A 24,251-nucleotide genomic window follows, 5' to 3' on the forward strand; every position below is an offset into this window, starting at 1 on the left:
TCACGCACAGAGCGTATATGACCCCACTGCGGATATCCAAATTCCGGAATGCGGGCAGACAGGCGTGCCCTAAATGCGACGAAGAAAATGCGGACATGACGCATATGTTCTGGGCATGCCCAGTGATCGAGGGGTTCTGGAGGGAGGTGGCGCGCAAGCTAGGAGAGAAAGGGGTCACGCTTGCCATAGACACCGCCTGGGCATGCCTGCTGGGTGGGTTTTCCAGACCTAGGAAGCAGAAACATGTGTGTAAACTGAAAGACTTGGCGTATGTGCTGGCCAAACGGAGAATAGCCATGGGCTGGAAAAAATGTAGCAAGCCACGGGTTGAGGTGTGGTGGAATGACCTACAGAAATGGGCGGAGGCCGAGACGGCAGTGTGGCAGGAGGCGAGTTGTATGTCTTGGGAGGAGGAACTGGCCTCTTTGATGGCATGGAGGACTTTGATATCTTGCATATTTGGGACAGGGATGGCTTCGGGAGGGTCGGATGACAACGAGGCCCGCTCATGTGCGGCAGATACGGAATGTGACATGGAAACTGGCTCGCGAGGGGGGAGGGATCAGGGAGGTAGTGCGCACTAATGATTAAATGCTTTATTGTAATATTGTTAATTGCACTACGGTTTGGTTTGTATTGTTGTTTGTGTTGAAAAATCAATAAACTTTTTAAAAAAAAAAAAAAAGAATATTTGAAGAATCAGAATAATTGCTTTATCCGGTGGCAGTGGCATTTGCATTTCCCCACTAACTCAGGAAGCCTCAGAATTTGCTCAGTGATTGCTACTGCGGCTATTTCTTATTTTTGACCATTCTCAAGATTCTGCACGAATTTCCGGTTGACAAAGTTCTTCTCCTATTTAGCAAAAGAGGAGAGCACAGTGTGAACAGAAAACCTTGCTCAAATGTCCCTTAGAATGTTTTCATTGGGCACCACCACAGGCACTTTGAAAAAGAATTTCAGTAAAAATCAAATCAGGATACTGCTCCTTTTTCCAATTATCAAAACAGGAACTCCATTTCTGGCCTCCTTGCCTTCCAGATTGAGACTTAAGCATGTCTCAGTCCAATGTCAGCAAGCTCTAGTGGCTTAAGATCCTATAACTTCCCTTAACTCTCCTATTTTCAGCAACTAAAAAGAGTGTCTTGAAACAAGCCACAGTCCAATGAACTACTTGACTGCTTCTGCGTCCTTCTTCCTCATCACACATTTAGTCTACACATGCTGGGGTTCTTCCCCGATGCTTGCTTCCGCTCGTTGCTTTCACTGGGGTTGGGGGTGAAGGGGATTCTTCAATGAATATCTTTATGTCTTTACAGATGACTAGCCCTGTGCGTTTGTCTTGCACCTAGGCTGCAGGCGAAATCACGTCCCTCCCTAATGGACGGCTAGTTGAAGTCCAACTCGCTCCTCTCCTTAGTGAAGTTTTGCAAAGTTCATGACCTGATGTCTGGTGAAAAATTTGGGAAGACAAAGTCCTTTAATTCCAGTTGTTGTAGCACCTCCTTCTGTGTTCTGCGCTGCTCCACATCACTGGCCCTCATTCCGAGGTTGGTGGTAGTCATGGCGCAATTTGCGCCATGACTGCCACCAATAATGGTTCCGGCACCAGTATAGTTCAATGGGGACTTACCGGTGTAGTCCGACCTTTGTGGGACCGGTATGTCCCCATTGAAAATGCCATTCCTTTTTGGGCCCCCATAGGGCTCAATGGGAATGGGGAGGGTTCTAATAACGGGCTTGCGACTTGCGAGCCCGTTATTTGCGCCATGGTCCATTAACAGGTGCCATCCACAACGGCTGGTCAGACCAGCCGTTAATGGTGGGACCCGCTAAGGGACCTTGTAGTAGGGCGGTAAGGGATTACCGGCACCGTTCTCCTTACCGGTGCCCGATATCCCTTACCGCCCACCTTGGAATGAGAGCCACTGTCTTTGGAGCTCATCTGAAATGACAAGGATACTTGAAGTTGTACACATAAGGAACACACGCAGCTCCTTTCCTAACAATTCTATTGCTGCTTGTGCATCACTTCCAAGTGTAGATGGGGAGTTGATGGACTTCCTCATCCGCCTCTCTGTCACTTTCTCTTTACGAGATAGGATGCTGGTCCACCCCTGTCCAATTCCTTATCTGATACAATGCCAGTGATAGACAATGCAACTCATCCTTTCTTTCTGCTTGGGACAAATTAATGAAACCTTGCTGTATACTCAACAACAAGCTTATCCATTCAAATGCTTCATAAAAATAAAAAATAAGGACCATTATCTTGCTTTACTACCTTACATAATTCTTATCTATGAAGACTGTGGGAACTTCTAGTTTCTCCACATAGGTGGCATCTCGGCGTGTATACACGATCCATCTTCAGTCCACCCTAAATAAGACATACTTCTATTAATCATATACCAAGGTTTATCTATTCATTTTGCAATATTGGCATGGGTACTAAAAAGGTTCCTTATTATTTATAAAATAATTCTCCTATCAGTGTGCGACATGTACCCAGCAGTAAATCTTTTAACATATGGTGCACTTTACTACACAAAATGTAACTTTTTCTATTTTTATTCAAACTAAACCATTCCTCGCACCCGTTTCGGCGTGGTTCCTTTCTATTAATAAACACAAGGCAGCGTAGCTACCCTATCAACATCCTTAATAAGGCTTCAGGCATCACTGGTTTACCAATGCTGTCTTGTCGCCACAATGCTCTGGAAGGGTTTAAAAAACACAGTTCTACATCCACCAATACTTTTCATCTTGGTGCTTTTCCTTCTAAATTTCTACTGACTAAATCTTCATATATTTTAACATAACAATTTTTAAACATACTCATTCATCCTTGCCACTCTCTCTTTCAAATCCATCCTATCCATACAATCATAACAAAAACACCCTTTCATACTATTCACTTCACATCTTTATTTTTACTTTATAATACTAAACATAAGATAACATCTGCTCCTTCCACATTAACTACATATTTCATCCTACTACAATGGCTACTAAGAATCGAAGTGCTCTCTCCTGTGGTCTATTCACTGAAGCTGCATGCTGCACTGGAGTGCGGCTCGTTCGGAGGTCGTCCCTCCTTTTCCAATGTGCTAGTTCTGCATGCACTGTCAATGTCACAAAGGCGGAGTCACTGTAAACCGTTACTTCCTCGCCTGCACGATTTCTCCTAGTGTGACAATCTGCGCCATTAATTCAGCAGCCTGTGCCGAAAATTGAGACGGTAGTCATACATTTGTCAATATTTCAACCTTCTCCATTAGTCATGTGCTTTACCCCAGCGGCGCCTGTATCTCCAAGTCTATTACCCTGATTGATTCTTGAAGAACCGTCAATAAAGAGAATCTCCCCCACTGCCAATATTTCTTTATCCTCAAGGGTTCATTATAGAATTTCTCAAAATACAAACAACCATAAGCCTGCTCAGTTTCTGCCAGTGTTTTCTGCTGCACCCATGTCACAATTCTCCTTTTTATGCATACTCAATGGCTGTGATATTTGGTCAAAGGGGAGTAACCCCTCCTCACTAGGTCCAAATAATCCCCCTATGATACACACGAGGCCCACCCTAATGTGTGTCTCTGCATGTGCACATTTTTATCATACAAATCCCATTTGCATATGGCAAAAAAGGGTATTCCTCAAAATAGTTTAGTCATCCTTAAAATTAAGTCTACTCAATGTTCCTTCTTTCCTTCATCAAAGCCCCTCTTTTATTCTCCTCAGCTTCATTCAACAAATCTTTGCCCATAACAAACTGGTATTATCTATCATATCTCAATCAAAATATTCCTAATATAAAAACACACCATACTCTAATTAATTAACAAAATTCATTCTGATTCAACTTTTCTATTACTAAATCTCAATCTACACTACTTATAAATGTCTATCTTAACAATACCCATAACACAATCATGTCACACTCCCCTATAAAGACTAGCAATCCTTCAATAAATACATTTTTTACAGCTCCTATAAAGTCTTAAATATTTGTGACATGTTCAAACATCAAAATGTCCCCTCTCGTATACATGTATGCAACGCATTGGTGTCTTTCTTAAAAAGAACAAAAATGTTTTACCTCCCAAGTCAATGGTGACACCCCCTTTATTCTAAAAATCATCAAGTGCCCTGTACTTATAATCTGCTGCATCTGCATGGGTGACTGCCGTGGCCACCTTTATAGCAACGTCATCGCTATCTGTTTTTTCTAAAGCCTTGTAGCATCCTCAGAGGTTGCTTTTTCTGCGCTAACCCTGGGCAAACCCATTTAAATTCCTGGTGCAGATATGTGTGCAGGCTTGTCGTCCCTCCTCTGATCATAGGGTTGCCCTTTTTTGGATTGATCCAGCCGCATCAAAGATCTTTTGGTGCCCGAGAGATAGGAAGGCCTGGACTCAATCACTTAACTTCATTAACTTCGTTGTTTTTCCAACAAACCACCTCCAGAACCTCCTGTATTTTTAGCCTCTTCTTAACGGAGGGCTTCCATATCTTGGTCTAATTTATCCTATCTTTAATTTGTGTGACTTGTCACCTCTTTGTTTTCCTTCAGCGTCAGTCTGTCTTCATACAGCTCTCTGGTCTCAAAACTAGATGAGCGTCCCCTTTTATAGCACGACTGTGTACTTTTAAAGCGACCATTCCTATCCTTGCCTTTGTCTCCATTCCTTAAAATGTGCTTGTCATCGAGTGTTTGAGAACAATCTGACCAAACCTCCTTCACCTGTATGGGCACTGGCCCATCAGTCCTTATCCTTTGTTTTGTTTTCTATCTCCTTATTTTTCATTTTATGTCTGCAAATACACTTGTCCTATCACTCGTCTCCTTATCGCGTCTCTCCCTGTCCTTTGGGATCTTGGAAATTACATCTTTTTTCAAGAACTTTATCTTTTCTCTCATCGCCACTTTACGCAGGTAACTCATGCGCCAGGTCACTTATACCTTGTTGCTACCTTAAGCCTTTTCAATGGGCACAGCCCTTCATCTTTCTTACTATCCACGTCTACGTCAGGCGCGGTGGGTGGAGCAGAAGGCTCTTCACCGCCCTCTTTGCACATGTTTAAGTATCCCATCCATAGGAGGCGGTTATTCTCTCTCCTCCTCATTCATTCTTCCCAGACTTCTAAGCTCGCTAGTCGCTTATCTAACTTCGTCCCATATAAGCTCCATTGAGTTTTCACTATTTACATACTCACATAAAACAAACAGACAAACAGACATGCTTGACCGGTCATATGTATCAGTCTATATTTCAAGACTCATCCTCTCTATACCCCTAAAAAATACTCCGGTTGAGTGTGATCTTCCCTCTTTAAACTGTTCTTTAAAACAAGTTTGTCTCCTACGTCACCCATAACAGGGCTCTAGGGAATAGATCCTGCTGACGTTCTTTAAAACTCAGGAAACTGGCCGTCTCCCACTGTGATGCTCCTCGTCTCACAGGCTTTGTTGCTTGACGCTCATCATCTCAAGTCAACCTTCTCTAAATTACTCGATGCTCTTATCGTCTCGAGTCAATTATCCCCATTAATCTCGACGTTCATCATCTCAAGTTGACCATCCCTTTCCAACCCACCGTTACTCATTGTTCCCCTTATCACTCTACTGTCCCACTGCCCATTCATACTTTTTTGACATCTTGCTCTGTTTTTACCCACCATTCGTACATTTGGCTTCCGACCCTCGGGATCTCAACGCCTCCTTCTGCGGCCTCTCCAACCTTCTGTCTGTTCAGTTTCCTGTAGATGCCGGGAGGAGTTATTGTTGAAACCGGGGAACCCGTCACACCTACGCTTGTACAAGCCTTAACCTATTCTAATCGCTATCCACAAGGAGCTTCACATCCTTCCAGCCGAATGGCAGAGGTCGTTTGATATTGCCGGGGTCTCCAACGCTTACTTATCTCCATTGAAATCTAACCATCCTCTCTCTGCTACCACGTGAACTGGAGAACTTCCAGCCCTTTAAGACGGGTCAGCAATACATTTGAGAGGAATGGGGATGCAGAGGTTACTCAAACAACAATAAGCGAAACGACTCAGAAAGTTGGCAAAAAGACAACTGTTTTAATATCATTTATCTAAAACAGGGAGTACAATTAATGTCATCGGATGTATCATTGTAAGGTCTCTCAATGAACTTCATAAAAAGCACACCTTTACACTAAAATCTTGTAATAGGTGATGTCCAACCTGCATATTACTAACGTCATCCTACTTGGCAAACTACAAAAACCTAATGAAGAGAGTTATAGGGTCTAGAGGAACATCTAAGTATACAATCCGTATGCATCTAATAGGCATGAGAAAGGTGATAGGGTTCTTAATATCAGGTGGGGCAACTAAGCCCTTCCCTCAAAACAGGTCATCAGGAACTATGAATGTCACTAAATGTACAAAATTATAGGATCTCCAATCATGCGATCCTCTATCAGTGGTTGGCTTCTAACCTCCGTCAGCATCCTTCAACCCACGCTTGCCGCATGCAGGCCAGACTGCCAGGTGCTGGTGAGTTAGTCTTAAACATCCACTTCCCACCAATTAGAACATCATCCATCATCACCTCAGTGGTCGGTTGTCAATTAGAGCCTTTGAGCTTGTCCTTGGGAGTGTTCTTTTGCTCCGGAAGATACAGGGGAGTAGAGGCGCACTCTGCCCTCATGCGTAGGTGTGACCATCATGCTCGTCAAACTCCTTCTCCCCACGTGACTGGAGACAACAAAATTGAGCTTTCAGTATATTAAAAAGACTATTTTCCAATCAGCCTCTGACATCTTCTTTGTTCCCTCCAAGCTTCTGAACAGGAGGTTCATTCCTTCACAAGATTGTAACTAATTTATGTTCTTCTCAGCTGAGTACGACCTTGGCTTCCTGGCTCGTTCAACCTCGCCTTTCTGAAATTCGCTTGTAATCCATTTGTTTTCTAACTGCGCCATACATGGAAAAGATGGCCTTTCTCCTTTAGCTCGGCTCTGCTTATAGTTCATAATGGGACCATCCATTCTTTACTCATTCCTATGTATCTGTACATTGGCACTTGCTGCAATCTATTGTACTATAAAGCTAGCCTCATGAAAACTTTGTTTGCTTGCATTACTTTGCATCTGTACACGTGTGAATTGATTTGAATAATTTCATCATTTCTTCAGCATACGCCTCTTCATCTTCAGCCCAAGATGTTGCTTATCTTTGATACTTTCTTGATGCCTTGTAGAATATCCGCGTTCCCTTGTCTATGCATCTCTTCTGTGTACGTCAGCTCGACTCTCGCATGACGTCACCAATCTGCTTAGTCAGTCAGGCATCCTGCTTCCTTTGGGATTTTGTTAAGACAGCAATCATACTGTCTTGAATGCAAGTATGGTTTTCTCAACTGGAACCTTGCCTCCAGGATTTCCTTTGGCATCTGTCATTTCAATTGTTCTGCATAGGTCACATACTCTGGTTTCCAACATATAGGCATTCTGGGCAAAGTGATTCAGATGGGGGTACTGAGCTCCTTCTCTGCAGTTGATACACAAAGGCAGAAAAATATTAATTCTGAATTTGGTTGATGGATGTAATGGCTTTTATTTCACAAAGCATTTTGGAAGTAATGACTAATATTATACACATACCCACACATACCCACACACAGGTTACTAAAATTGAGTCCAAATAGATAACATTAAGCCATTTGGGAAGCATTTTGTAAAAACATGTAAAGCTTTTACAAAATATGTTTTGTTTTTCCCTTCTCATCACCTTGCCCTCTTATTCTTTCTTTTTTCTTAGCAGTCTCCTCTCCCTCCATCCATGGGTGTCTCCTTTGTGATCTTACCACTGCTTTAATCAAAAGCACTTCTTTAATACCGGCTCTCTGTCCTAACCAAGAAGAGAGCTCATTTCCAACCCCGCGTCTCTGCGGCATCTAACATAGCCATTCCCTTTCTGTGGCAACTATCTATCGAGCACCTGGTCAGATTTCCTCCTTCCTCTCTGAGTGGGCGGACCTCTCCTCCTCACTCCTGGCTTCAACCACTCAACTCCTCCTTCTTGGAGACTTCAACATCAATCTGGATGTCTCCTGTCCTCCCTCTGGACTCTTTTGCGACCTCTGGGACTCTCTCTCACTCACTATTCTCCCCACTGGCCCGACTCACACTGAGAGCACACCCTGGATGTTCTGATCTCCTCAGGCCATCCCCTCTCTGTCCCTCTCACCACTCCTCTCTCATGGAGTTATCACTTTCTCCTCTCCTCCCATCTCACCCTCCCCACCCCTCAGGCCAAGCCACTTCCATCACTGCCACCCACCTTCTTGGTCAACCGACCAATGAAGCGTGTGTCAGCTGAGGCTTTTGCCGCCACCTTCTCACCTCCCATGCCCCTTTGGCTGACTCTCATCCTGACACAGCCCTCTCCATGCTCCACTCTGGATATATCTGATACTCTTGATATCCATGCCCCTGTCATGAGAATCCGCCTGAAGCCCAAAGCCAAGTGCAACTCCTGGTACGTCTCAGACCGTGTCACCCTAAAATGTAAGTTTAGGGTGGCCGAGAGGAAATGGCGTGCTTCAAGTACATTCTGTGACAAACTGGCCTGCCGCTTGCTGCAAAGACAATACCGGATCCCTGTCCTAATCAAGAAGAGAGCTCATATCCAAGTCCGCATCTCTGCTGCATCTAACAACTCGGCTGAACTCTTTAAAATCTGCAAGGAACTGGCCAATCCTGTTGCGGTCTCTACCTCTCCTGTCCCCTCCCATGCCCTCTGTACGGCACTGGCTTCTCACTTCATCTCTAAAACTCAGGACATCCTGTCCTCTCTCTCCTCCTATCCCCTGCCTCCCCCCACTCCTTGCTCTTCTTCTGGCCTGTCTACAGTCACCTCTCCCCCTCCTACTCTGCCTTTCCCCTGTTCTCCGCAAACAAAGTTTATAGACAAGTCTGATCTATGAAAGTCTCGTCGAAACAGGTTCAGCCCTGTTCCTCCAAAACTATCAAGGACCACATCGACTCCCTGGCTCCTGCTCTGGCACATTTCTGCAATCACTCCTTCACCACTGGAGTCTTCCCACCCCCCTGAAGCACTCCCTTGTGCACCACCTTCTCAAGAAACCCTCTGCCGACCCCTCCTACCCAGCTATCGCCCAATCCCCATTACTCCCTTCCTGGGCAAGCACCTGAAGAAACTGGCCACCTCCCAACTTAATCTCCACACTGAATCTGTTGGTTGTCTTCATGACCATCAGTCTGGCTTCAGAGCTACCAGAAGCACGGAAACTGCTCTCCTGAACATCCGTGAAGACCTGCTCTTCAACATTGACTCTAACACCCCATGCGTCCTCATCCTGCTTGATCTCTCGTCTGCCTTTGACACTGTGAACCATGCCATCCTGCTCAACCGTCTCAGTGATAACCTGGGTATCACTGCTCAGGCTCTGGCGTGGTTGACTTCTTTCCTATCCGAATGACCCTCCCAGGTCCAACTTGGGTCCTTCCTCTCCACTATCTTTTTCTCTACCTGTGGTGTCCCCCAGGGGTCTAACCTCTCTCCCTGGCTGTTCAACCAATACCTGGCACTCCTTGCCCAGCGCATCGCTGCTCTCTGCCCTAACTTTCAGTGCTATGCGGATGTTACCCAGCTCATCTTCAGGCAACCCTCGGCCTCCTCCTCTACTTCCCTCATCTCTGACTGTCTGTCTGCTATCTAGGAGTGGTGTGCTGCCAATGACCTCTGCCTTTAATGCCAGTAAGACTGAGATTGTCCACAGCGGCACACCTGCTCCCTCCTTTCCTGTAGCTCTCTGGCCAGCCTCCCTTGGCCCCCTTCCTGCTCCCACCTGCAAGGCTAAAAACCTCGGGGTCATCTTCAACTCCACACTCTCCTTCTCTCCTCACATCTCTGACATCTCTAAGAAGTCACACTACCAGCTGCACCTCCTCAGAGGTATTCTTCCTCTCCTCTCCTTCCCCCAGAAGCTCACAGTCTCCAGAACTCTGGTTTTCTCTAGGCTGGACTAACAGCCTCTTTCTAAATCTGCCTGCTTCTACTCTCCACCCTCTGCAACTTATATCTCTCTCTGCACTGGCTCCCAGTGGCTGCCAGGATTAAGTTCAAAACCCTCTGCATCATCCACAAGGCCTTCAGGTGCCTGGGGCCTCAATACCTTCAAGTCTCTCTTCCTAAATATCTTCCTTCTCGAGCTCTTCGCTCCTCCGCCTCCAACTCCGTCAGGGTCAGTCGCTTCTCCAAGCAACTAGTTGGTGGTAGATCTCTTTCTTCGGCTTGTGCCTCCCTCTGGAACAGCCTCCCTACCTCCCTTAAAATTGAGTTGAACCATTTCAGGTTCCGGAAGCACCTCAAAATCTTTCTCTTTGCTTCTGCTTAAAGCATTGTACTGCACTGTCCCTGCCCCCTTTCCCACGCACTTGCGCGATCTGAATGACACCTGGCGTAATAGGATCATTTGTTCCGTCCTCCCATTGTTCCCCCCCTCCCTTGCCTCATCGCGCCTTGAAACACTTGTGTATAGACGCGTTAAAAAATGCCATATCATATCATATCATACCATATCACCACTGTTCTTCCTAGACATACATACATGCAGCAGCTTTGCCTCTACCATCCCTGTCGCTATTAGAGTACCAGGGCTACTACTTCGTATTCCATTGCTGCTGGCCCGACTGCGTCTACTAGTACTGCCACTGCTACAAACATTGATGATGATAGTATTACCTTGATTCTATTATGACAAATACTAGGTACTCCAGTTTTTTTACTAGTGCTTGTATGATAGTTGCGGAACATCAAGATTGTTCTACAATGTGTAATACCAGTAGCACTATAATTACCTGGACTCCATGTATACAGTGGGACTGACTGCATGATTTAATTATTTATTGTCCATTTGTTCAGCGCTTATACATTAAGCCAATTCTGTTTCAAAGCGCCCTAATGCGGAAAGAGAAAAGAGATATTGTGGCGTAATGCTGTTCCCTCGTGAAGTTCCTGCTTCACTTCCACTTCCCTACACGGCCAGGTTACTGTATCAAGCAAAACAGCATGTTATGCCTTGTAAAGTACCCAGCAGGGGGACTGCTCCTGTCGCCAATATGACCCTATGCACAGTCCTGCTTGTCCTAATTCCACATTCCTATCAGATAAACACAGATTTAAAGGATGTGGCAACTATCCCGAATTTTAAAAAAAAATGTATGCTTGCTAACAAACTGCATATTTCAGGCTCTGATGTCCATATAGCGCTCTGGTAGAACAGAAGTGCTTAAAAAGTGAATTTCTTCCTTTAAATCATGACCCTGTCTTCTGGCATTGTATATCAGAAAACATAGATTAATTTCCTTATCTGGCTAATTACAATGAATGGCAGAGTGTGAACCTATTGGATGTTATCGCTATTTTAGAGTAATTTCCCACATTCTGTCACACTCAAACTCACTAGAAGATGGAGGGCTTTAATACTAGTTGCATACTACTTCTATTACCGATAGTAGTACTACTATTATTACTGCCGCTGCTACTATTTGGATTGATAATGCAAGGCGCTACTTCCAGCTTCTAGCATGTGTAGTACTAATACCACTCCCCTAAATGGTACTAGTACTGCTGATGGAAATATTAATAATAGCACCATATTTACCTGTACTGCTGGTATTTTTACTGTAGCACTAGTGCTATCACTACTCCTACTAGTACTAAAGCTGGCAGATGAGTAGTATTAATCATATTGTTATTAGTAGCTCTAGTATAACTAATACTAGGAGTATGGCTAGCAAAAACAATACTAATAGCAGTAGTCCATAAACTAGTTGTATTAATAGGCATAGCATTGTTTTTCCTTTTAAGCAGGGCAGATAAAACAGTAATAGTAGCCGTCCTAATATACTAGCATTAAAGTTGGGCATTACAATTCAGCAGAAGGCTATTTGCAAAATAGTGAAGCTATAATTTTAATATGTTAATTGTGTTTTGCACTTATCTGTTCCTAGCTCTCCCATCCCTTGTGGTGACTCTACTCTTTGCTATTGTTTGGTGTATGATTGAAATTACCTCTTAATATTTCACATTTAGAGATACCGCCTGAAGAGAGAGCCCAGAACATTAACCGGGTCCTCCGAAAGCAGTCGGAGGAGGTGAAGGCCGAGTGGGACAAGCTGAACCTGTCCTCCGCCGACTGGCAGAAAAAGATTGACGAAGCTCTGGAGCGTCTGCAGGAGCTGCAGGAGGCTGTGGACGAGCTGGACCTGAAACTGCGCCAGGCAGAAGCCATGAAGGGCTCCTGGCAGCCAGTGGGAGACCTCTTAATTGACTCTCTGCAGGATCACATAGGAAAGGTCAAGGTAGGTTACTATCTTCTGCACTCATGCTTTAAGACCATGGAAACTGTGTGCATGAATCAAATCGAATGCTATCCTAAATCTCTGTTTGCCAACAAATGTGCAAAGTTGCTGTGACCTGCAATTGCAGTATACATGCTAGAATTTGCAACGCAGTCATTATTGCAATTATTATTTTTCATTGAACAGTACATGCTATGGTCACTTTCTTATATTAACATATGACTTATGGCCCTACAATGGTGATCTCCTGGCCTTATTCACCTTCATAGTCTCTTGAACACTATTCTGCCACATTCTACTTACTATTCCTAAGGATTCTAGTATCCCACTATCAGACAAACAACGTGCATAGAGTGATGCCTTCAAGGCCTGTTGCAGCCACTGCCTTCCTATCATCGGCAGCTGCCATGCGTAATGTATCTTATTGCATTTTATTTATTGTCTGTCTTTACACCAAGCAGTAGCACTATTGTCTGAAATGAAGGATCACATTTTGGTGTGATAAAATATTGCACAATGTCAATGGCATTTGATATGATATGATATGGCATTAATAACGTGTCTGTACACAAGTGTTTCTAATCTTGAGGCAGATATGGAGCAATATATTTCAAAGCAAACACTGATGAGTTGTTGGTTTTTCTCAGAGAATAAGCAGTGTGTAGCAATGCTGGGGTTATTGCACTGGGCATCATTAAGAGTACAGGATAAAGGCATTAAGAGGAATTAAGGGGGGACAAGAGCATGGGCCTCATTACGACCCAGGCGGTAAATTACCGCCTGGGCCGTGACTTTACCACCATGGCGTAAACTATGTTTACGCCATGGTGGTTGGCGGATTTACCGCCCCATTCCAACCTCGGCGGGGCGGTAAATCCCCATTTTCCCATTTACCCTTCCCCATTCCCATTTTGCCCCATAGGGCATAATGGGAGTGGGGAAGGCGTTAATTACGCCACCGTAAATTACGGTGGCGTAATTAACTCCATGGTCCCTTAGCGCCATGGATTTTAACACCTGCTAAAAGCAGGTGTTAAAACCTCCATGGCGCTAAGGGACCTCGTACTCAGGCGGTAAGGGTCGGCGCTGTTTACGCCGCCGTAAAACCCTTACCGCCTGAGTCGTAATGAGGCCCCATGTCTTTAGATACTTCCTGGGGTTGACATATTTGAAAGTGGACCTGAGAGAGGTCAAGAGTTCCAAAGCGATGGTGACAGCAGAGAGAAGGAACAAAGTCCCATTCGAGTTTAGCAGGATCACAGGGCCATTCACAGTAAACAAAAAGTGGAGAAGGTGCAGACCATTAAAAATGGCCAAAAGCAGATCTACATACTTCTATATTGAAGTTGCAGGCTTGGGGTAAATCTCTATTTTAGACAAGTACAAAGTACAAAGCTACACATTCATAGAGAATGTGTGTCAAAAAAGTGCCATTTCATGCCATTGTTGGTGAAAGTGCTACGGAAACACTTGGTTGTCACAAATGCTTGAAATCATGGGCATATAATTGATATAGACAGTGGATGAATTAACTACTGAATTGGCAAGGTAATGTGTGAAATTGGTGTACATAGGGGTAGAATTGCCTATAGTGACCTTGGCCCTCTCCCAGTAGGCCACTGTCTGCAAAGGGTCTTTATGAAAGCTGGGGAAGTTTGGTAGATATAATGTGACTGGTGGTAGCTGCCATGTGTCCTGACACATCATTCCATGTAAGCCTACTTACTCCCCTGTGTACGACTGAACTTTGCAAAGTGAATTCTAACAGTTTGTGAGCAATATTAGCCAGATATAATATTGAGGATTGTTAACAGCCACCTCCCAAAATACAAATAGCCCATCCCTCTTGAAGTATTCAATAGTTCTGCCTTCTTCAATTCTCTTACAAATGTTTAACATGGACAACTCAGATGCAGAAAGTTATATTAATTTTCTTGGCATGAAATCAGATCAGAAAAGGTCTATTTGAGCCTTTGTTTTTCTATTCTGACTTTATCTGCCATCCTCAGTTTTCATCAAATAATCTCTTTGAGATGTCATGTCTCTTCTTCTCATTATGGGAAGTACGTTTGATCTTGGAACTAGGACTTGCATCAATTAGTGATTTGCATAATCCCAAAACATAAATGAAACTGATGTACATCTCTTTTTATTGTTGGGATGTCTGTTTTCTTTATGTCAATACGTTGATGTGGATATTGGACATTTGTTGTAGATGCTTTCATAACTGGTGCACATCATACAGTTCCACATTTCTACACAATTTTGTAATGTCTTACAATTGCAAACACTTCAGTTCAGACTATCCTTTTATCTCTTCTTCACGGCCATTTCTTCTAAATGTATTTATTTCTACTAACTAATATTAGGTATGGTTCAACTCACAGCTTAATCTGTCTTTGAAAACCTGAATGATTCGAGCTCTGACAGCCTCTTTCTGAGTTTGGTAGGAAATTAGGTTTGAAGAGCCAGATAGCTAGAACATCCATGCAGCCATGCTATTTCACCCTCTTTCTAATGTACACTACATGCACTGATGAAAGACATGGGAACACAGGTGAATCCTGTATTCCAGTGTCTTTCTTATCACTTTGTGTGGTGAATCATAAGAGAGGCATGTACAGCGTAAATCAGGAATAGCAGTTGTCGGGTTAAACCTGGCGGCCATCATTGCCCAATTGTATTTCTACAAGTGTGCTTACTTTTTCCTAGTGCAAGGACAGCAGGCACAGTCCACAGAAATCCAGCTGCTCCAGGACAATAGTGATCCTGGAGTATTGGCTTGAAGATTCCTCACAATTGTAGGAACCCCACATGGAAGTAGAAACCAGAATTTCCATACAGGATTCCTGCATCATGCAGGGAATCATAAACGTGTCCATGAACATCGACTAGGCATGAAGAATAGACAGCATTACCTTTTCTTTGCTTTCTGTGGTGCCTATCTCATTAACAATGAGGGGTTTCGCAGTACATGTGCTAACTGCCTTTACACTGGGTAAGTGTTAAAGATTTGAAGAGGCCAGATTTTAAGTGTCTGCTACTTCTGTTCAGGAAATCTTTAGCATCAATACTGTATCTTGTATGGATTGAGTGACAGTCTAATTAGGGGCAATTGAACTAGAAGTGGTCACTTGTGTGTGCCAAGTTTGCATGCAAGTGCACAAAATTACATTATTTTGTGGTTAATGAATTCAAGAAAAGTTAGTCTGCCCATACTAATAGTTTTGGCTGTACATTTTTTCCACACCGGTAAAATATGTGGAATGGGTTAAGGTAAGGAAGTGGGTATTGCATCCTACACTGCACCCCTAATCCAGACGGGATGTGCTCTAGGACAAGTTAGCCCCTTAGTCTGTTTTCACTGAGCACAATCCTCCTTCCAGGAACAGGATAACTCGCTATGCAGACAGGGATTTTACAGTGTTCTGTCTGCATATATTAACCACAGATGCATTTCTGTACATTTCCACAGCCATGTGAAAAAGCATTTACACTGATGCCCATCACGGCAAGGTGCACCCTGCATCCATTTGGGTGGGAGGTTGGTCCAATCTCCAACCAAAACCTATCACAAATGGAATGTGTTACATTTTCCTCATCACAAAACATATATTTAAAACTCCAACAAGAAATGTGTTATTGATTTTTTTTTTAAACCCTTGAGTATGCAATGGTATCATTTATCCCATTTTGATTTTACCATTTATTTTGAAATGTAATGTTATTTTGTGGTTTACAGATAGTTGACTTTAACAGTAATTGGTTACAGTATTAAATCGTCAGATAGTAGATTATCTTTGATAACATTTGTAAGTAAATGGAGCTTTATAGTATTTCTTTTGGAAACAAATATTATCCTTGATGGATTGCTAAATTAATATAATATATTTCACAGGGACTAAATAATGGTGCAACAATGTTTTGGCCTGTTATTATGCTGACACACTCCTTGCACATTAACGCTTTCTGAAAGCAACTGATTTTGGATACGTTCATTTGATTTGTTCAACTTTTCACAGAGTATAGTTTCTATTTATATTGGCGGTACGCAACAACAGCCAGGATACAATGACCTTTTCCTTTGAGTCTGTTATTCTTACTTCATTTTTGAAAATGCCAATTGCGATCAACTGAATTTGTTTATCTCCTAATTCATTCATAGTCCAATCACTGTGTCACTGCAAATTGCATTACTATCATTTGTGTCACTCTCCTTTCATTAAGAACTTTGAGGCAAATATGAGTTTTATTGGTGCAAATGGTTTTTATAAAAAAAATGTCTTACTGTGTATGTCTCCCCTGGGGAAAACAGTATGGTCTCTGCATCTGAGACACTGGGCCTTTTGCAGATGATAAGGTCACTATAACAATGTAGCACTTATATAGAATCGATTGATTTCATTAATTAATAATATTGGTTCTCAATATCTGAATTAAAAATAAAAACTATTCATACAAGCATGTCTGAACTCGTGAGTTTCTCTTGATTGGGAATGGTATGACAGCGGTTTCTGCAGTGCCGGGAATCTTGTTTCCATGTTTTCTATCGACGGCATAAGACTTGTGTTGTTTGGTTATAATAAAAAGTAAGATGAGACCTTAGTAGTAGTAGTACCAGTAGTAGTATTCCATTGGGCACCATCTTTGAAATTTGTTTTGCATTGTTATGCCATATTTTTTTTTTAAAGAATGTTTTACAGTAACTCTAATGCAAAGAAAAGACCACAAACAGTAGAAATAACATCATCAAGATACAAATACTCATTCTTTACCACTACAAATTAAAGTATAAAACACAAAGTATGAACACTCACGACAAATCGCTACAAATCCAATCCTAACACTCACTTGAACTATGGTATTGATGTGACCTGCTTATTATAGGAGTTTTAAATCTCCCCCATTGTACACAATTTACATCTCCTGCCCTGCTCAAATACATATGAAAACACACATCAGAGGGAGTTGTGACTTTGATGTTAATTTTCATACATATATTGGTGTAATGTATGAAATGTGCATCTTCTACATTCATGTGTACAGTTTGTATCAAAGATGCATATTCATTTGGTGCATGCCTCCTATAAAGATTGATGTTAAAGCTTGATTTACAGTGCACCAAATCCTGATAAGATGCCAAAAAGTCTCGAAATTCGAAGCAGACAATTTTAAGATATTTACACTATAACGTTTGTTATTAACTTATGAAAAACCCCCACGTTCAAAGGCGTCCCAAATACAATTGAAACAGCATTTTTTATTAGGCTGTGCTGAAATATTCTGAATTGTACAGGATGGGGCGATGGTGTCAATGTTTACCATGTGGGTTGTTCAGAATTGTTCATGGAAGAGTGAAAAAGCTATTAAGTAATGTTATTTTCAGAAACTCCATAGACAATACAACTTAACCTTAGCTATGGTGCCATAGTATATACATATATTAAGTATGTATCACATTAATATCTAGAAAATATTGTCATATTCATTTGTTTAAACAAACTACTTTAAGGAAAACTGTCTGTTAAGATGCTGTCGAGCATCCAGGATGTTTGCCATTTTTCACCATTGTAGATCTGCTTAGACTCATCTACTAAATAAATACATTCCCTAACATTTTCTAAACACAAACTGTATTCAATTACTGTAGCATGCACCACCGTTATTAAGCAACCATGGATTTATTCCATACTTTAACATGGCCATAAACACAGTTTTATTCACCATTTTGGTTCAGTTAAATGTTAATATTTAAATAAAAGTTGCAGCACTGGTCTAATCTATACAGCATTTCTGGGCAGAGATATGTTGCCTTAAACCTAATTTCATGACCATTCTATTCACATTGAATATATGACTGATCTTTTATTTATATTATTGCTTGGTCAATATTTTGTATTGTCTCTATTGGTGTTCTCTCGGTTTAGTTCTGTTTTTGTGGGAAACATAATTCATGTTGATGTTTTTATATCTCTTATCATGTAATTTCAAACATTAGTACCTTGTAAGAGCAATTAGAATCTGTGGAAATATAACATGTTCAAATAATGTAAAAAGACACCAAGTTTATCCTCTACATCGAGTCCTTCTTACATTGTTCTGAAAGAAATTATGCATTTTGCAAATCCTTTTTCTGTCTCAATGTTGTGCATTCATTTTCTGCCAATCAATCCTATGCGCTCTCTTTTCTCAATTTTCATTTGAGATGCGCTCATGTTAGCCAGAGGGTAATGTTTGTTTGTTATTGTTATATTATGCTTTTTGATCCTGATGCATAATTGTCACTTAATAATACCTACGCATAATTTATTGCACGTACTGAGGAAAATGTACATGACAAGCATCCTTCGACAACTCATACAACTGCTTAATCGTTATTTCTCTTGCTCTGTTTGTATTTCTAAAAGCAGCATGTTTTATTAAGTACAAGAGTGCAGTTTGTCGAGGTGCCATATGAATGGAATCTTGCTACTTTGGTCTTCAGGCATGTTTGAGTTTGGATGAAAATGATCTTCATATAACTTGGTCAAAGGGTGTTAGTGTTTCACTAATGTAGTTTTTAAATAATTGTTATAGCCAATATTAGTATGCCAATAACTACTACTCTGCATATTGAAGAATTTTTGAGCCAAATATTAAGGGGACTTTTCACCGTAAATTGCATAAATTGTGCAACCGTCTTTGGCATTGGTACAAGTAGTCGTGTACTTACTCTGACTTGGTGTTTTACAATGGCTTTCTGTATATCTTTCCTAATGCATCATCTGTTATAAACTTTGAAACTCGTTGTTATTGTTTCTTGTGGATAGATTTAAATGCCATTAGCTCATTAGTTTGAGTGCTTGGCTCAAACAAATTCACCTGACAGAATATTTTGAATAGCACTGTGTCTGTGACTGCTACTGGCATGTGCAATCTAATTAGCTTCTGTTGGACGGAAATGTGTTTTTGTCTGTATGTTGTTGTTTTTGACAGATTTTTCTGTTGAACTCATTTGAGTTTAGACTTTCTGCATAGTCTTGGATTTCTTCGTCTGCGCCATTATGATTAACATTTTGTCAGTGTATTCTGACCACACAATGTTATTCTTGTAACGTGCAGGGCTGAAAAAAAAAGTTTTAATTATTAGAAAAATAATCCCAACCTTCTGTAAAAGTTGAAGAAAAGTAATGCAATTGGTATAGCTTTAACCTAAATTATTTCCCAGCCAACTAGGTAAAATATCTTATTTATAATGTGATTATTTCTTCTTCTGTGGAACAATATATCATTTCAATTGTTCTTTTAATAATGTACATCTAACCAATTTTTTAAAATGAACACATATGGTTCCCCCAAGATGGGTCCTCCTACTGATGCCAGGTCTCAAGTACCATTAACTCGCCCAAAATTGCATTGTGTTTTCTGAATGCTGTGGCCATTTTATTTGGATTTGGCATGGCTTATCAACCCAAAATGGCCAATGGGCCTGCATGTAGGTTGGTTCCATGGCCACTTCTCCCCATTTCTGGTCTTCAAGCAAGCCACCGGCTATGGCCTGCCTCCATGAAACTACATCCGGGGCATGGCTTTTGACAATGAGCAAGGCCCCAAGAACCCACCTGAAGTGCCCACTGAGGCCAGGCCCAGGTGTCACGATTCCCCATTGTGGATGGATTAGCCAACAATAGTCCCTTGTCCAAGTGGTGACCCAAGGGCCATCAGCTGGTTCTGGAAACCTGAGGCAACGGTGAGACCCAGCCTGAACTTCTTGACCCTGGCCTACTGAGCCCTGCAGCCAAAAAAGAAATGTTGTTCTTTCTTCATGGCATATTGCATGCCTCTGGGGGCCCCACACAACCCTTTCAGTGGGAACAGCAAACAGAGGTCTGCCATTTCTCAGATTCTGTCAAATTCTAAAGGGTGGGTCAGCAGGCGACTGTCGTAAAAATCCATGAGCCACAATGGAGTCCATTCAGAAAATGTTTGCCCCCTCTCAATCAACTAGATTTGACTGTCTTTGGAGTAGCTAATCTGGTTTTCCTTACTGTGTCCCAGAACAATGCCATGTCCACTGAAATGTGTAAACCATTCAGCTCATAGAATACAGATGGGTGTGTCTGCGGATTGTTCTATTGAAACCCAAATATCCCTCGTTAGAAGTTGAGCGGTATTCCGGCAGTAAACCTGCTGATTTTTTGGTAGTGAGTTGGTGGATTTACGTCCAGCATGATTACCGTTACCGCCACTTGATCAAGCAGAATTACCATCAAAATAAAAATGGCGCTGGTGGTGTAAATGCCCATTTTTTATGAGTCCATAGGACTCTGGGGCTTTTTGGACGGAATTACGGTGCCAGTAATTCTGCTGCGACAATTCTGCTGATTTTGCTGATTTTCAGCAGCGAGCTGGAGGATTTACCTCCAGCATGATGCTGGAGGTAAATCCTCCAGTCCTGTGCCATACTCGTATGGCGGAGCGGGAATATTGGCAGTAATTCCGTTACAGCCAATTTGTTCCCACTCCGCCATAAGTGTAATGAGGCCCTTTGTCTCTTCTGGACAGTTGTAAAACCTAATGCTGCACAGATGTGTAACACACTGGCAGGAGCACATTATGAGGGAGGGAATCTTACTCCTCATGAAAGTTTGGTGCAGATATATTGAGTGTTTCTGACTGGAGGTGAGAGGAAACTTTGACCTATAACAAATGAATGGAAAATGTAGGTTTTGTGACAACCTGTAGATTTCCCCTCCCCGTTGAAGGAAGGAACCTCATAAAAGTCTCCGCAAAAATTAGAGTCGGATTTATATGCTTTTGAAGATGCTTTGTGAAGTTTCGTCAAATGGCACCAAATTTCAAGTGTCACGAAAAGAACTCTTCACGCGGAGAGGCCCATCATAACTCTAGCTAAATAAAATGGCTGCATATATTTTATGAGAACATAAATGACTTTGTAAAAGATGTTGCAGCCCCCATTCAAGTATAAGAGGATGAAACGACCGCAGAAACAATCACTGCATTTTTTAGATCACATGTTACGTGGGTGGATGCCCACCTGGCAGCAACTGACATTTTAAAAATATACTGCCATTTTACAGATAAGAACAGCATTAATGCACAACCTACAATTTCATGCAGATTGTGGGGGAGTAAGATGTGAAATTATCTTTACCAAAAACACACCTTTGTTATTTTAATTTCACAGGGAGCACTGATGCGATGGAAAACCCATGAAACTTTAAATCTATGTTTCGATTCTGTGTGAGTTGCTACAACTTGAATGTGCGGCTCCTCGTTTGCATGTGTCCAGTACTGCTGACAATAAACATTCCTTTCACCCAAATACCTGTAGCTTTTAGCAAGGCACAACTCCTCAGTGAACTCAGAGGAACCCGGTTCCAGAGGGTGGTGCATAACATGTAACTCTTCCTGGATTCTCAGAAATGTCTACCTCTCCCACTGCTCCATGATTGGCAAAGGAAGTTATTTTCCATAGCAACAACGTGAAATTTATTTAAGAGACCGCTCAAACCTGGTACAACGAGGGGACCTATTCTTGCTAAGCACCCTGTTGTTCAATAGAATCAGGTCATACAGAAAGAAATGGCATTATTGACTAGCATGTATTTTGTAAGTAGATTTGATCGTTCTCTTTGTTAATGAAATTGGCAATACACTACTACAATTAGAATGTACCCATTTTGGCATCACTGGGCATCACATGACCTTGGATTCACCCGCTGGTCTTTACAGAGGTATGTTTGGCACATGGGGATGTACTCCCCTCTGCCAGGCCATGAACTGTGAACAAGCCCCTTGATCAATATGGATAATATTTGCTCAATTCATAATTGGCACGCCTTCGCACGTGTGCCTTATGTGGAGCCTGTGAGTGGACAAAAATGAGAACGGACAGAAAGTTCAGGTTTTCTCAATGTTTGCCATATTTATTGAAATTAGATACGGGTGAGATAAACGCCTATCTCTCCCTATCCTAACAAAAATGTTCCTACCTATCACACTAAACCTAAAGAAAAATGAACATGTGTCTGCTTTCATTTCAACGAACAGGTGCAAAAGTTCAAACTTATAATCCCCACAAAGCAATCCTTGCATCCAGGGTCTGAGTCCCTTCCCCTGAATCAGTCCAGGAAGACTTTACAAAGAGTTTAGTTTCAACAAGGCCTTATTCAGTTAAATGAAAAAATATCTTTCCATCCAACAATTCTTTCAAATGAATAAAGAAAATGCCTCTTTTATGAAATACTTGTTAAAAACAACTGCAACTGTTTCTTCCATAAAGTATTCATCCCCAAGAACTAAAGTGTATTAGAGGGATATAGCAATCATTCCATCCGTGGAATACTTTTGTCAGCACAGCACAGCAAACGTTGTTTGTTATATAATAGTTTATCAGGATGATAAATTAAAAGTAAATATTTTCTTTCCACAACACTCTTTAACACAACCCGGTTTCTCACTTTAAAGCAACTGTAAAGCAACTGTTCCTTTCCTGGGTTACTCCCCTGCCAGGAGTTATTCCTACTTCACACACATGTGTTGCTTTTATTGGTTTACTCGCCTGCCAGGATTAACTTCTTCACACAACTTTGTTCCTTCTACTCGTTTACTCGCCTGCCAGGATTAACTACTACTTCAAAATACGTTATTCCGTCTCCTCGTTTACTCACCTACCAGGGTTAAAATTGATTTCTTCTGCTAGTTGCAAGGTTTGTTCCAAGCTTCTCAACATCTAATATGAGAAGATGTGTACAATGTTGGCCTGTCTTTATAGTCCCTTGACTGATGGCAATGCAGATTGCAGGTTTCTACAAACTGATATTTCACAATAGGAGAATTGCACCCTCTTTGCTCTTTTATCCCTTTTCTTGGATGGTGGCAATGTTGGCTACAGATTTCCCCAAACTGATATTTCACAATACGAACATTTTTGCTCTTTTATCTCTTCTGTAGAGTCTCTAGGCTGGTGGCAATGGGGGTTATAGATTTCCCCAAACTGATATTTCACTATGGGAGAATTGCACCATTTTTGCCCTTCTGCTATACTTGTTCGGCATTCAAAAAATGCTTTTTGTATCAATTGACACTTTCGGAGCACCCTGGGGTTACGTTTGCCGTTAGGCCAACTCACCGGATTTTCCTAGCATCTCCATATCGTTTGGGCTGCTGCAGTGTGGTTAGTGCAGTCAGGACTTCACAACACTGTCAAGCCCTCCTCCAGCTCCCCGCTCGGCCTTCCACCTCTCCAGCGGTAAGATTGCTGCTCTTCGAGATGACGGTGTCGACAGCTCTTCTGCGGCTGCCTTCTTCTGCACGGCATGTCCCTGAAGCTCTCCTGGCTCCACTAGGTCTCCTGACACTCAGGCTCTTTGCCAGTTGGGAGTACCTCTTCCCTTCAGCTGGGCTTCCTTCTGTGCCTCTGCCCTCTTCCACGATTCTGCTTCCCGCTCTGCGTACTCTGCAGCACCACACAAGTTCTCCTTCAACTCCAGCTCCTTTCACCTGCGGGTAATTTCCAGCTTTAAATGTCCCGCTTGGTTGATGGAAATAACAACAACTAGGACATGTGTTCTTCTTAGCAGCACGTTCAATCATTATCAACTCTGTGTTCCTCTTTCTCGTCCCAGTACCATAGGCATTCTGGGGTTTGAAGTCCCTAATAGTTTTAGAGTTTCAAAGACTGTTTTGTTTCAACTGATTGTGGAACTGAATGTTATCAGAACTAGCTGATGTCATGTAAACAGCATTTACATTACTTGGTTCCACTTTACAATATGCCATCACAATTTAGGGGGAAATTGAAGAATCATGAGTTACTGCATACATCACTTTCCCTCAATATGAGTTCCCTCTCACATGATCCATCACATGATCCGTCCT

General features: G+C 42.1%; 1 protein-coding gene across 11 annotated transcripts in view; it reads left to right on the top strand.

The window, feature by feature from the left end:
* DMD (dystrophin) overlaps positions 1-24,251 on the top strand; it is a 7,616,828-nt gene that overhangs the window by 6,026,367 nt on the left and 1,566,210 nt on the right. For all 11 annotated transcript variants that reach the window (XM_069639082.1, XM_069639084.1, XM_069639079.1 and 8 more), the window contains one exon: positions 12,100-12,368. In XM_069639082.1, coding sequence (XP_069495183.1) covers positions 12,100-12,368 — 269 coding nt within the window. The remainder of the gene's footprint in view (positions 1-12,099; positions 12,369-24,251) is intronic.

This window comes from Ambystoma mexicanum, chromosome 7q, assembly GCF_040938575.1.
Source record: "Ambystoma mexicanum isolate Mex_15411 chromosome 7q, UKY_AmexF1_1, whole genome shotgun sequence".
In the NCBI taxonomy this organism is placed as follows: Eukaryota; Metazoa; Chordata; class Amphibia; order Caudata; family Ambystomatidae; genus Ambystoma; species Ambystoma mexicanum.